A 15050-nucleotide genomic window follows, 5' to 3' on the forward strand; every position below is an offset into this window, starting at 1 on the left:
GCCGGCGCCGAGTGGTTTCTTGTCATGACAACAGAGCAACCATCACCAACCGCCAACCAACGCATCAAAATGACCTTGATAGCGAGGAGACAGCAGGCGGCAAGATATCTACACACTGGCAACCATCAACGGTGGTGTGCGTCCAAGGACAACCGCTCGGAATTGGCCATGAGTATTCCTCGACAATGGGACACACATCCTCAAGTCATCATATCAACAAACACGGTCTACATCGGTGCGACGGAAGAATCTCGGTGATTCAACTGCCCTCCAAACCATTGACGGGACCCGAACCCGACTCGCTTCGTGCCTCCCGAGAAGCACCTGAGCCAAACAGAACACTCGCAAACCCAGGTCTTCCGAATGCCAACCATACCGCCACCACTCTCGATACCCCCGCAAATCCCTTCCTGGATACCTGTCAACACCATGGGCAGAACAAACTATCACCAAACGGGGCACCCAGCCAGGCCCAAAGAAGAAGAAGCGGAAGCGAAAAGAATCCTTGACAGACCAGCAGCCCCAAACTCCAAACCTTCTCAACACATGGAAAAAAGCCAATAGACGCCAACTCTTTGCCAATCCAAATCCCACGGATTGATCAACTCAACAAATTTAAGGTTCTCCGCCCGCGCCCGCGGGCCATCTTTCAAGTCTCATGGGTCACAAAAGAAGTCAAACTCGTCATTCGAGTCCACCAGCACAGCTTCCGGGAACTCGCGAACCGTCGCCGCTCTGGCCGCCGACTTGCACTGTTCTGCACGGAAACGCGCCCGGTTAGCCTCCATCCCTCTCTGGCCTATTACAACCAGGAATCCCTAACCGTCTCCGAAGCCCAGCGGGGAGAGACGGGAGAGGTGCGAAGGGGAAGAAACGAGAAGTGAGAGAAAGAGGACTTGGCGCACCATTTTGCAAGTCGCAGTCCCCGACCTTGAAGTTGCCCGTGCCGTTGTTGGCCAGGTTGGCGCACACGTTCTTTTGGTTGTCGCACGCCCGATTGGCCGCCGACTCGAAGTCGTTCTGCCCCGAGCGGAGTCAGTTTGACCAGGCCACAAAACGCGGGGGAGGGACGCCGAGAGGATGATGATCAAGGAAACTAGAGCAGCACGTCACGGAGAGAGGAGAGAGGGAGACATACGAAAGTATCCCCGTCCACCTCAAAAGGCCTCTCCGGGTCATCGGACTTGATAATCGGCGACGCTGGCGCCCCGCCCAGCGCCCCGGTGAACGCCTGGAGGCTTAACCTCCCATTTTGCCGAGGCAGGAGCACGCCGGCAGCGTTGAGAACGAGGTTTGCGTCATTGGCGTACTGAGAGGCGCTCGCCACGGTGGAGCAGAAGAAGATGCCGACGGCGGCAAGCGGGAGGCGCATCTTGAAGGGCGCAAGATGTAAGTGGAACGAGGTGGTTAGGTGGCGAGTGAAGATGTGCCGTAGGATATCGTCGCCCTCGTCAGGGTGGCCTCGCGTGAGAGTGATGTTTTTTGACTCAAGATGTTGTCTCGCACTTGCCGGCTCGTTCTATGCGTGCACGAGGGCTACCGGCGCCACTGGGTGGTTGAACAAACAGCAACAGGTAAGGAGTTGAGACTTCTGCTGTCGTTACCGTCGTTGTCGTTGTCGTTGTTCGTCGTCGCAATCGATCCGGTATCACGCGATCTCGATTTCAAAGTCACCTCGAACGTGCATCCATGCTGAGAACCACAAGCGCAAGTTGGAAATAGAGAGCCAACGCAATAATGAAGTCGCTTTCACCGAGGATAGCAAAACCGCCATGTCGTGTCAATTGACTGCTGTCCCTCCTTGACATCTATCCCTGCATCACGATAGACGGGTCCCCAGATCCCGAGGGCTTGATCCTCTAGCCCAACATACGTCAACCCCAATCCCATGGGCCGGAGCATCTTGCCGCTTGGAAGCCGCGCCGCGATGAAACCATCATGAGACAAGCCGTCTGCTGGGCCTTGACGGGCCCGCCATGCAGGTTCCCGAAAAGGGGGCGAGCGATCCGCCGGCAGCACGTGACTTGGTGATCCGAGCGCACAGCGTTCTGCATTTCCTGGGGCAGAGGACGTGAATTGCTTCGGACGATGACGAGATCAGTACGCGTTCGTCTGGTCAGGGTCAAGATCAGCACAAGCTTAGCCGGATCTTTGGTGCACATATCGATTGAATTTAGGATTTAGTATTAAAGGTCCTACAACAGTCGCTGGCTCGGCCATGTTCCGACCCAGATGAACTCGCCATCGTAAACAGAAGAGAGAGAGGGAGGGAGAGACAGAGATGAGGAAAATAATGACAAGATGCGACGTGCAGAATGCCCCTCCGTGCAAAGGTAGAAAGCAGAGAGAATATTGATCGTTGATGACAACAGCACACTCAACTCCACCGCTCTTCGTGAACCCCTCCGAACTCTCCAGCTTTTATTGCCCGTGGGGCCTCCTGCGATGTCCCAACCGAGAGAAACCTAGAGAGAGTGTGTGATGCCCGGCCGATGCAGAATGCAGTGACGGAAAACGCCGTGTCGTACCCAAACGCGTGACAAAAAAGGACAAGATTGACCCGGCAGTCAGGCCGGGGGATGGCATGGGCGCGCTCAGAAATTCGCCGCCGTGTTGACTTGGGTCGGCGTATGGTAGCTCTCGAGGGTGCTCTGGAACGGCGTCCGGGTGGACATGGAGCCGACGGTCTGGGGGTTGCTGTCGACGGCGCTGTGGTAGTCCATGAGGCCGTCGTTCTCCTCGTGGTGCCTCTTGCGGCCCCAAATCCTCCAAGCGACCAGTGCCAGGCCGCCGAGGATGATGGCGCCGCCGATGCCCACGACGACGCCGATGATGGTGTTGCGCGTCTGGGTCGACAGCCCCGAGTTCCCGCTGTTGCTGCTACCCGCATCGGCAAGCCCCGGCGTCACCGTGGTCTGCGTCTCGGTCGTGTACGTCACCTCGGAGCCGTCGTCGCGCGTCGACGTGACGATGGTGGTGATAATGTAGGTCGTTGGCGTGACGGTTTCGGGGGGCGGGGTTGTCGTGGGGGCCTCAGTCGTCTTCGAGTCGCTCGTCGATGTAGGGGACGTCTTGGTGGTCGGGGAATCGTCCGGCTTCGTGGTTTCGTCGGTGGGCTCTGTGGGTGACGATGTGGTGGTCGAACTTGAGCTCGATGATGATGACGTCGTCTCGGTGGAGGATGAGCTCGTCGTTGTGGTCCGCGCCGACGTGGAGGTGGTGGTCGTATCAGGGTCGTCGTTCTCGTTTTCCCGCTGCTGCAATGCCTTGCCGTCACGAGCAACCGGCTGGACGTTGCCAAAGGTAGCCTCGGCCACAGCCATGGCCGAGAGGCCCAAGACGAGTACCCGAAGTGCCCGGCGAAGCTGCATTGTGGGAGATGTGGTTCGCTCGGGCAGAATCAAGAAAAGAGCGGCGCCTCTTGGGAAAAGGCGCGAGCTGAAACAAGGAGGGCTGAGGGAGACCCGAGACGATTCTCGTCGATGTTGTTGCGGTTGTTGTGGTGTTGATTTTTTCGCAGGATGCTTCCAAGTTCGAGGTTGGCCAAGTTCAACCAGCGGAGTCGCCTCTCCGCAGAAACGGGCGGTTTCAATTCAAACGAAATGAAGGGTTTGTCGTGTGACAGGTGCGCTGAAGGCTGGGCGCAAGGGTGGGATCCGACCAAGAGAGGCTGCCTCAACACTGGGGACGCAGTTCTGCAACGGAAGGAAGGGAACAAACGTAAACGAGAGTGGGGAAAAATCGAGGAGCAAAGGGAACGAGTGAATTGTTGGAGGTTCAAGAAATGGGCGTCAAAAAAGGACGAGTTGAGTGTAGTGTGTCTGGGAAACCGAACAGGTGTGCCGAGCGAAAAAGCGTTGCGTTGCCGTTCCAAGATGGGGACGGGCGTTGATTGGACGTTTTAGGGGTTTCAGGGGGCCGAAGGCACGGAAGGCAGAGAAGACGCCACTCGACGGGGGTTTCCTGGCCTCGTATCCCGAGAGGCCGCCATGGTAGAAGAAGCGCCTGCGTGGTCCGTGATGGAACGTTCACATTGAAATCCCCCCAGATGTTGCACAGCCACTTCACTAAGTTGTGATTTTGTGGTTCTTCATTTTTTTGGTACGTAGTTAGGCTCGCTGGCTCTTTCGCGAACATCGAGCACACAACAGTAAAGCTTCAATCTTTTGTAGATGGCTGGCCCGATGAAATTTATGTTTACAGGTTCTATCTTCCGCAGTCGGGACGATCAGGTCGCCCAATGTCTTGATGTTGATGATCTCATGGTTGGCACAATCACCTACATAGTACCTACCCAATCGGGGTGGCTTGTGTCCATTTGACAAGCGCCACCTGCCCATCCACCTGGCTTCGCCGTCGTGAAACGCGAACATGCTTTGCATGGATGTTATCATGCATGTAACTATGTATATCGTTTGGCTGCAGAAGCAACGTCATCCAGTGGGATGAGAGCATACGGAGTATAGGTAAACTTCATCAAGTCCCTTCTGTTGCATAGAGAGAGAGATCTGTCCCGTTCTTCAACGAGACTGCCAGAGCCAGTGTACTGCAACTAGCTGCTTGTCTCGTCAATCCGCAACCCCGGCTCAACCTGGCGGGTGGCATCCCCAGACAGCGAATCAGCTTGGTAACATGGGGAGCGCAACACCACCACGAGGCAATGGCCAAGGGAAGCTGGTGGTGATCGCCAACCGTTTTATTGTGACCCCTGAAAATACCGGGATGATCCTCGATGAGGTCGTTGGTAGCTGGGTTGTGAAGTCGACTGAACCTGGTTGACGAACTGTCGTCAATTGTCGTCAACATCTTCCGAGACCGGAACAACGACGGCATCTGGGCCCAGGGGATCCGAAGACGAAAGGCCCTCGGTGTTTTGAGAACCGTCTGGACCATCGAGTCAATCGAGTTCTGGTATCAGCGGATTCCAGTTCTAAAGTCAGCCAACTCAGGCAAGCATGTTGAGGCACTTTGCATTTTCGGCCTGTTCAACAGTGGAACCCAACACAGGATCCTGGGCATCACAGGGAAGTCAGTGACAGCAAGACATTAACGACCACTTGAAGATTTATCCAATACCCGCCTACCTGGATCTGAGAAGTATTCAAGGAGAGTCAAGTTCCAACGACCAGGAACGGTAGCATAAGGTCATAACAACGCCCTGAGCTCATCGATACAGGTGCTCCTATCTTTGAGACTCGTTGAGCTCGAGTCATGTGCCATATAACAGCCATACATTGGTTCTGGCAGTACCCAGTATTGCAAGTACCTGCCTTTCCTCTCATCTATCCCAACCGGGCGGCCACATGCTAGGTCCATGATAATGGGGTCTTGCAGACCTCCGTGTCATGCGCGTTTTCATGTGTTCATTGACCGAATCGAGTCATTTCTGACGTGTGCCTGCCTGCTGGATGCACGATGGAAATTGAATCTGGCGCCAAACTTGAGAACTCACCGAGACTAACGTGATATCAAGGTGCTGGAAATTTTGAGTGCGTTCAGTCAGGTGCGAGTCTTGGTCAAGCCATGGGACAAACAAAGTCAGGGTCAAGATTTTCCAACTCACTCCTCAAACTTGACCTCCAAAGGTGAGCAGCCAGGTTTGTGGTCTAGTTGGCCGAGCTCAAGAGGGTGGTTGCTTTAGGTTCCCTGTAGCCAGCAAAGTCGATCTCACCGGTGATGATAAGATTCCCCGTCCTGCTTGAAGACATTCCGTAGAGAACCGTTGGCAATATGAAGCGTCTCCTTGATCCCATGGTCTCTTAGAGTTATGTCTTCTGACGACTATATGAAGGAAAAGAGGCCATATGTTGTGGGGGGTTAGTAGCTGGCAGAGCACGTCATGGTGTTTGAGAGTGTTGGAGTGCTACAGACCGCCACAGCCTCGACGCCTAGTGGAGAGTCTATACTCGAGCCATCAGGCAAGAAAGAAGAACCATACGTTTCCAAGAGGCCTCTGGTCATATCTCAAAAGATCCAAACTGAACTGACACCCAACCACCCGGTAAGATATAAAAAGGGAGCCGTGATGATTACCATGTCTGGTGAGCTGCTTCCCATATCTGGCGGCGCCTGGGAAACCTTTCGCTCTACCATCACGCTCAGAAGTTTGCAAAGAATTGGAAACAACCAGGATGGGCTTTGGAAGACAAGAAGATGGGAATTTGAAGCAAGGAAAGATGGTTTGGTGTCCGGAGTAGCCGCCAAAATGGGAGGTCCTGAAGAAACAAGCAAAAGTTGCATCAGACGCGACGGGGTCTATGGAAGCGCAGATGATCTGTAATCTTTTGGCACCCCTGATCACCGAGTCAATATTATTGGATGCTGGAGGGCATCAAGGCGTTGGGCCTTTTTGAGTGACCTGTTCCCCGAATGTGAAAACGGGCCCCTTTTCCCCTCACGCGCCCAATACCACACCCGAGAAAGAGAGTGTATGCAAGAGCCCTCTTAGCTGGCGCTTATTTTGAGATCCTCTACATTCCGGATCTTCTCACGGTCCCCGAGATGTTGGATGTTTGTGAGAAAGATCATGGCCTTGGAGGAAGCTCCTCCTCCTTCACCGACGCCGCTCTCTTTTCCTCCCCAGTCCCATCACCGCCGGCAAAACAACCAAAATTGCGCCCCTGAATGCCCTAGAAATGGTTCGGCGAAGCAAACTTTCGTGAGCAGGTATTCAGTACATCGTGAAAATGCGGACACAAATGGTTTCCGCGACTTCATTCACATGTTCCCATTACTTCGCTACTCAACCTTCTCCCATCGGCCCTCGGCATGCCCAGGCTGATAGCGCCAACAGTCCTACTATTGCCAGTTTCCCAGCGGGACAATTTCGGTCCTATGCGCAGACCTTGTGCGAGTCTCTGGGGAGGGGGAGAAGGGGGGAGAGGGGGTGGACGCCGCGGAAGGGGGTAACGTATGGTTCCGTGCCGGGCATCCTCCCACCTCCTTGCGGAATTCTGGACCCGCGCGCGAGCCATTGACTATTTCCTCCTTGTTCATGAGATAATGGATGAGGACATGTGTCATGTGTGCCGTCATTATGGCAGGCAGCGGTTGGTCTCCTTCCTGACGCACCTCCGTAGCGGCATCTCCGAGCATTCAGTCCTCGTTAAGGGGAGGGAGCGAGGGTGCTGTGGAGGATTCGCGTAGAACACCCACGGCTCGATTGGCTACTTCCAGAACATGCCTCCCAGCCCAAAGAATGCTCACGTCGCACGACGCACGCACAGCATGGCGGCCCGTCCGGGATGAGATGGCAGTGTAAGGGGGGGGGGGGGGGGGGGCTGCTGTACCACTACGAGCCAGCAGCGGGACGAGCCTCGAGGCTCTGGTGTCATTTGTCAGTCCCAGAACTCTGTCCCAACCAAAAGTTCCAGCGCGGTTCTCAGGTCGTCCCGGGTTCATGATACGATGCTGTGTCCTCGGGTATCTTCGATCATGAAGAAAGCACCGTTGTCGGACGGGACGCCGGTCGAGTAGTAGCTGTCCGTGTTGCGGCTCATCTGTCGAAACTAGATCAGCATCAGAAAGGACGACGTATGCCCGCATCGCGTCACTTGTCGAGACCCTTCAGGGCCAATGAAAAAGAAAAACACCAACTCTTGCACAAGTTCCGCTGCAATGATGGCTCCCTTCTTGATGCACATGACGCTAATTTTGGTGTCGCCAAGCAACCAACTCCGCCGGATCCTTTCGAGGATACCCCTGACAGGACGTTGGGCTGCTAGGTTGATCAACATCGAGCCTCTCCTTTTCTGTGAGCATCAAGCAGAACCAGGAAAGGTCGCTGGGCGAGCCCTACGACAAGGCGGGCCCGGAACAGCGGGACGAGGGACGGTGCGTCTTGTCCGACCCGGCTTACCAAACAAGGGATGACAACGCAGAAATCTCTATAACAGTTTCGCATGGCGGCGGGGATGTGGATCAATGTTGACTGCTCCCCGGGCCAGATTCAGGTTGGCATGTAACGTTACCGTAAACCGACAAGTAAACAACACCAACATGCTGCCACCCAGCGGAACGACAGCCAAAAGGACGCGTGAATCTTCTCAGGGCCTTGTGCAACCCGACCTCTACAATCAGGCCTTTCCGCATCTGTATTCGAGACAAGTGCTAACGAAGCAAAGCTCTGCAAGTACGAAAGCGGGCATCTCGCGTTTCAAGACCCAGAGCACGAGTCAATCATCTTGTGGCATCCAAAGACTTACCCAATCAGGCAAACCCTATCGACTCCGCTCGCCAACGAAGGGCAGAGGAGTCCCGAGGAGTCGCGAGGAGTCGAGAGGAGTCCAGAGGAGTCGAGAGGAGTCGAATCCAGGCACCAGCTTGCCCTGCATTTTCACTGCGCCCATGTTATTACCGCATTTGTTCAAAATATTCGTCTGATATCCAGGGACACGGATGCGTGGAACTTGTGTCTCTCCAGCACCTGACGCAGCCTTGCCTGCGAGCATACCAACAAGCCAAAGAGCATGAGGCTTGGCAGGGGAGCAAAGGGACCCGGATGACGATACCGTCACCGAGCAATGCTGGATTTTGCTCACGTTTCGGCCTTACGGCTGCTCAACTCCGCTCACACCTCCAACGGTTCCCAGGGTCCCGAGACTGCCCCCAGGAGATGAGGACGTGGAAGGCATTGAACTCGTCGGGGGGGGGGGGGGCGTGGTGGTTGACAGGAGAGTGTTCCGCAACCGGACACGAGTGGGCTTCCATGATACACGGCACATGTTTGAGAAGAATTTTCTGACTCACTTGAAAGCAAGGAACAGACAAGTCATCTTGGGATATTGACATGGTGTGGTCTGGGGTGACAGGTTCCCTGGTGAGGGAAAGAATTCCACCCAACCCACCAGGCATCTTAGAGACAGACCTTGGCGTGACATATCGACGGTGGCTGGACTTGTTTGGCGCTTACCAACGTTGAGGTGCATATGGGCTAATTTCCTCTGATCCCGCCCCCTAACCACCCTTCCTCTGGTGTCGGTACACCCCGGAGATGGGTTGGAGATGCCAGACATGGTAGCTAAGCATGGCCATGGTTGTGGGGTGGGACTCTGTGTCAGTCCCAGGTGACCCCTTGTTGTGTTCCGTTGAGGGTGTGGCTGTAGTGCTGGTGGTGGTGGTGTTGGTGGTGCTGGGAGGCTATGAAAACCTCAGCTGTCCCCTTTCCCCGTCGTCAGCTTTCTCTCCTCTCCTTCGCATCGTGTTCGTCCCAGCCAACGTTATACGGACCTGTCCTTCGATAGCCGTTGCAAACCTTTTGTTTGCGTCCTCTCCTTGCGTGCGTTTTGCACTGCCCAGCCACTCTCTTTCGACCAGGCCGTTCTTGGCCAGTCACTCCTTCGTTGCATATTGTGTATACACTCTTTCCGATTTGTTTTTGTTGATTTTGTTGCTATTCTCCCGTAATGTTATCCAAGACTCTCGCCGTCGCCGCCCTTGCCGTGGCCCCTGCCCTGGCGGACCCCGCCGTCAACCTCTACTGGGGTCAGAATGGAGTGCCCGAACAGAGACTCAGGACCTTCTGCGAGAGTGGAAGCTTCGAGTATGTCACCGTCGGCTTCATCAACAGCTCCCCTGAGCAGGACCCGTCGAGCCTGAGCTACCCTGGAAGCGACTTTGCCGTCCACTGCCAGGCCGAGGCGTACGTCGACGGCAACGGGGTCAGCTCGAAGCTGCTCAGCCGCTGCGGTCAGATCGCAGCCGACGTCCGGTACTGCCAGAAGAAGGGGAAGAAGGTGTTGCTCTCAATCGGTGGCCAATGGAACCCGCCCAAGGCCAACTATACCATCTCCAGCCCCCCCGAGGGAGAGCTCTTCGCCGATTTCATCTGGGGCGCCTTTGGCCCCTATGATCCCTCGTGGACCAAGGCCCGGCCGTTCGATGACAACTATGTTGCCGACGAGGGCGAGGAGCACTTTGTGTTTGATGGCTTTGACTTTGACATCGAACACAAGTTCGGTAAGCTTTCACTGATGGTTTGATGATGGCCTGGTTAAGATGCCGTGTTGCTGACACCTTATAGATGACCAATCCGGATACGTCGCCATGGTCAGAAGGTTGCGCTACCTCATCCAGCAAGAGACGAGCAAGCAGTTCCTCCTGACGGCGGCGCCTGAGTGCCCCCTGAGCGATGAATGGTTCAAGATGAAGGACATCATCCAGGCCGGCGAGTTCGATGCTCTGTTCGTCCAGTTCTACAACAATGAGGTCTGCGATGGGTTCGAGAACAACAACTTCGAGGCCTGGGTGTCGCACCTGCAGACAACGGCCAGCCCGAACGCAAAAATCTTTATCGGCCTCCCCGGCAGCCAGGAGGCGGCCAACTCGGGGTACCTTGGGCTGGGCCGGGCGTACACCCTGATCAACCAGTTCAAGAGCAACCCGGCCTTTGGTGGTGTCATGGTTTGGGACGCCGTGTACGGCAGCGAGATCATCAATGGCAAGCCCTACTATGAGTACTTGCATGACTTCGCCGTTGGCACGCCCACGACCACCACTACCAGCGCCGCCACGGAGCCGACTTCGCTGCCCACGGGTTGCGTTCGCTATCACACTGTGGAGCCTGGCGAGTACTGCTACCTGATCGCTGCGACCTATGGCTTGACCGTGGACGAACTCCGCGAGCTTAACCCTGATCTTGATGCGGCTTGCAGTTTGTGGGTGGGGCAACAGGTCTGCGTCAGGTTCGGCGTGATATCGACTACGTCTCTGAGTGCTACGCCGACGACTACGAGCACAAGTACCACGTCGACGAGCACGAGCTCGAGCACCACATTGACCAGCAGCACTAGCAGCAGCAGCAGCAGCAGCAGCAGCACGACCGAAGCGGTCTCATCGACGACGTCGTCTGAGGCTACTCCGACCGATACCTTGAATGCCAAGGAGCCGGACACAGTGCCCACCGAGTCGTCAACCACGACAACGACCGAAGAGACTACTCCCGTAGAAACGGATGCGCCGGAGAGCACGGAGATCTCCTCAGCGGCGTCGATTGAGTCAACGACCACGACGACCTCGCCAACTGTGGAGTCTGATGTTCCTGAGGGTCCCGGGGAGTCAGAAAACGAAGGAATTCTTACTTCGACCACCTCGACAGCGTCTGTGGAGCCTACTGGCTCAGATATCCCAACAATTACCAAGGATCCTGAGGCCATCGTCAGCACCACTACGAGCGAAGTGGCCACCAGCACTGCCTCGTACGTGCCTGAGGAGGATGAGGAGGATTGGGAGGATGATGAGATCAGCACGTGGTCTTCGTCTACTACAAGCGTCAACCCGTCCTTCACCGAGACTGCCCACCCGTCTTTCACGGACAGTGCTAGTCCGTCTTTTACGGAGACTGCCAACCCGTCCTTCACCGAGACTGCCAACCCGTCCTTCACAGAGGGCGCCAATCCTTCCTCTGTGGAGAGCGCCAACCCGTCTTCTACGGAGAGCGCTTATCTTGAGGCCTCGACGGAGAATGCTAGCTCATCCTTCACGGAAAGCGCCGACCCGTCTTTCACGGAGAGCACTTACCCAGAGACCTCTTCAACAACAACGCCGGCCACCCCGACCGAGACCGTCGACGACAAGGAGGACGATGATGCCGCCGACCCGGATGACTTTGAACCCTCTCCCACCATCACGGCCTCAATCTCCTCCTCCCTACCCAACGATAACAATCCCGGCAGTGGCTGGACTACCTCAACCATTTACTCCACCACAACCTACACCATCACCTCCTGCCCTCCAACCGTCACCAAGGGCTGCACCACTGGTAGTGTCGTGACCAAGACCATCGCCGTGAGCACCACCGTGTGCCCCATCACGACGACGACGACGACGACGACTAGTAACAGTGATGAGGAGGAGGGTACTGCCTCGGCCACGGCTCCTCCGTTTCCGACCGTGACTGGCCCTAGAGGCGGTGACGATCACGCCGAGGATGATGCGGGTGAGAAGGAGGAGGACAAGGGCGAGGAGGCCGAGTCGTCCTCGTCATCGTGGTTCACCGTGGTAACGTCGACCTCGAGCGGGTTTGCGACGCTCACGGTGCCGAACAAGCCTGAGTGGACGGGTCCGGCTGGGACTGCCATCCCGATTGTTACTACGGGTGGTGCGGTGACACCCTCAGCCTCGACCTCGTCGCTGCCTCCGGTTGTGACGGCCGGGGCTGGGCGGAGCGCGGTTGCGGGAGGCGTTGTTGTGGTGGCTGCGGTTGCTGCTCTGGTGATGGTTTTCTGAGAGGGATCGGTTAGATGCTGATGATTCTAACGGAAATTATGGAGGAGAATGTGGGGGTGTTTCTTTTGTTTCTTGACTATAGGATTTTGCTTCTTGTGTGTTGCCCTTTTTTTCGGGTAGCGTTGGATCCTCCCTCTTGGAGCACATTGTCCGTGAACACACGGGAGGTTTCGAGGGTTACCTTAGGTACCTAGGTACCTCTCCGTATAGTATCTCGGTTGTTGCGATGGTTGTAATTTGAGTTTGGGATTGGAAATGGCACAAAAAGAGAACATGATGGAGGGAAATACCTTATGGCGCTTAGCTCCGCCTCTACCGCCTGCAGGGTTTGATGTTTCTGATGAGGGTCATGATCACAAACAACCATCCATGTGGAGAGGTCAAAGTTCGGAGGAGGCCAATGTTACCGTAAATACAGGCAACACGATGTCCGAAGTGTTGCCTTCCGTTTCCGGCACTCAGTGGCGCGGCCAATCAGAGCTTCAGCCACAGCCTCCGCGTGCTTGTGCTGGGACCTGCTCGGCCTCTTCTGCAGCCATGGGATCACTGGACCACACTCACTTGACCACGCTGATTCCAACTCGGGTCCGGGTCCCAGATCCCAGGCCGGGACTCCTCTGCAGCCTGCACCACACTCCCTTCATCGCCCGCCGACCCTGCCCCAGGTTTCGAGAAGCCGAAGACCGCGGTGCAGAAGGATCGGCGCAGGGGGGCCTGGTGCCGCTGCTGTTCCTCAACAGTCGTGTTTCGAGTGCGTCCGAGACACCCGGATTCCACCATTTGTCCCTTCCCCTCTGCAAAACACCGCCGTCTGATCTTATCCGGCCTGACCACCGCCATCTCGTCTCCTCCTCCGGGCGCCGCCCTGACTGCTTTCCAATGCCATCTCCGACACTCCAGTCGTTTCACGATGGCTACCATCGAGCCATGGCTCACCAATCTTCTCAACGAGCCGGCCTCTGACCTCCCACCCAGCCAACCAGCTCCCCTCAGCGCCCCTCCTCCGATACATCCCACCATCTCCCTGCCTCCGCTCGGCCCCGACATTTCCGGCGCCTATCGTTCCGATAGAATCGCCGGCAACGCTCCGATCTCCACACTCCACCCTTTCGACGAGCCCCGCCATGCGAAACAGCCGCTCCGGCCGGATGACTCGTTTGGCCTGCACACGGCCTCCATCCGGCCCCTACAGCTCCTCCTCCGCGGGCCGGAATCGCCCCCTCAGCATATTCCCCTGAGCAAAATCCTGGACGACGACCCGGGAAGCCCGGAGGATGCCGCGACCAAGAAGCGGCAAAGGACGCTCACCACAAAGGAGGATTTTGTCCAGCTGCCGAAGCTGCCCAAGAAGCAGAAGTCGGCCCAGCAGGTTGTTCCTCCCATCATCGCCGGCCTCCATGAGCCGCCGCCTGACCCCGCCGTCTTCCCGCCCATCACTTCGGCGTCCTTTGACGACGCCGAGTCTCGCATCCTGGGCACATGGAAGGACCTGGGAAGCGGGCCTGAGGAACGACCGGCCGCGCTCCCGGTCGCCGCCGAGGCCGAACCGACCAACCCTCCCAAGCAGAAGCGCCGACCGATGAAGCCCAGGAGGAAATGGACCGAGGAGGAGACCAAGCACCTCCTGCTGGGAGTGAGCCGCCACGGGGTCGGGAGGTGGACCCAGATCCTGGAGGACCCGGACTTTAACTTCAATGGGCGGACAGCGGGGGATCTAAAGGACCGGTTCAGGACCTGCTGCCCGGAAGAGCTACGCCAGGACACCGCGACTGAGGAAGGATCCGCCGTTGCGGACCCTGCCACCGCGCCGACTTCTGAGGCTGCCACGCGGCCCAAGCCTGGGTTCCACCTGGAAGACATTTTGCTGCCGTCCACCAAAGACAAAGGCGCTGCTGATACCGAAAGCGCACTTCCCGCGGCAGCCCCCGACTCGGAGGTGGGCCCAAAGAAACGCAAGCCGCGGGCGCACCGCAAGAAGCTGGAGGACCTGGCCGAGTTGGGCATCCACGGTCCGTTCGAAAAGTCTCACCGGCGGAAGCGCCGGCCCTTCACTAAGCAGGACGACGAGGAGATACTGGACGGACTGAACCAATACGGCCCCTCATGGACGCGGATCCAGCGCGACCCAAAATACCATCTCTCGAGCCGGCAACCCACAGACCTGCGCGACCGGGTTCGGAACAAGTACCCGGAGATCTACGCCAACATCGAAAAGACCTCCCAGTTCTTCCGCGACCCCGTCGTCCGCACCAAGACGGTCACCGTTCTTGAGCCATCTGTGAACCTGGTCTCGGACACGACGCGCAGCGCCGCCGTTGGCGTCCTGGGTCCAATCGAGCACCAGCTGAACCGGTCGGGCTCGCACGAGGAAATGCTCCGGCGCGTTGGGACCATGCCCTCTGCGTACGAGTCGGTCGAGTCGCTACCGGGCCTGGCGGACCTTTTTGACATGGGGAACGAGCCCCACGGGTCCGGCTCCTTTCTCGGGACGGCGGGGTCCGAGACCGATCTGCATCACCTTCTCCTCGATGAACCTTCTCAGGGGACAGACCGGCGCCTCGGCCAGGGGAGGTAGCCCGCCGTGGGGTTTCCATGGGTACGAGCACAAACAACAGCACTGATGCAACGTGGGCGGATTTCTGCTTTCCCTTTTTCAGGTGTTCTCACGTTGGATACTCTTGTTCTTTTCCCGTTGTTTTTCATTTGCTTTGGGCATGAGAGGCACGATTTCGATCGATTGAGCCTTCGTGAAGCAACAGGCGCATCGGGCTTTCGGCACATTGGGTTCCTTCATGGACCTTTGAACCCTCATCATGGGGGAGGAC

General features: G+C 56.9%; 4 protein-coding genes across 4 annotated transcripts; 2 read left to right on the plus strand and 2 right to left on the minus strand.

Moving 5' to 3' along the window:
* Positions 1–656: 656 nt before the first annotated feature.
* On the minus strand, positions 657–1372 carry VTJ83DRAFT_1709 (uncharacterized protein; the record flags this gene model as incomplete). The annotated part of the gene is made up of 3 exons (XM_071007898.1): positions 657–757; positions 906–1020; positions 1139–1372. The coding sequence occupies 3 exons, from the start codon at positions 1370–1372 to the stop codon at positions 657–659; spliced, it is 450 nt and encodes a 149-aa protein (XP_070868249.1).
* A 1222-nt stretch (positions 1373–2594) lies between these two features.
* VTJ83DRAFT_1710 (uncharacterized protein) lies at positions 2595–3371 on the minus strand (the record flags this gene model as incomplete). Its single annotated transcript, XM_071007900.1, has 1 exon — positions 2595–3371. One exon carries the CDS (start codon positions 3369–3371, stop codon positions 2595–2597), a length of 777 nt encoding a protein of 258 aa, XP_070868250.1.
* A 6033-nt stretch (positions 3372–9404) lies between these two features.
* Positions 9405–12225, plus strand: VTJ83DRAFT_1711 (uncharacterized protein; the record flags this gene model as incomplete). Its single annotated transcript, XM_071007901.1, has 2 exons — positions 9405–9957; positions 10022–12225. The coding sequence occupies 2 exons, from the start codon at positions 9405–9407 to the stop codon at positions 12223–12225; spliced, it is 2757 nt and encodes a 918-aa protein (XP_070868251.1).
* Positions 12226–13135: 910 nt separating this feature from the next.
* Positions 13136–14800, plus strand: VTJ83DRAFT_1712 (uncharacterized protein; the record flags this gene model as incomplete). Its single annotated transcript, XM_071007902.1, has 1 exon — positions 13136–14800. The coding sequence occupies one exon, from the start codon at positions 13136–13138 to the stop codon at positions 14798–14800; it is 1665 nt and encodes a 554-aa protein (XP_070868252.1).
* Positions 14801–15050: the final 250 nt, after the last annotated feature.

The sequence above is a fragment of the Remersonia thermophila genome, chromosome 2, assembly GCF_042764415.1.
Source record: "Remersonia thermophila strain ATCC 22073 chromosome 2, whole genome shotgun sequence".
NCBI classification, from domain to species: Eukaryota; Fungi; Ascomycota; class Sordariomycetes; order Sordariales; family Chaetomiaceae; genus Remersonia; species Remersonia thermophila.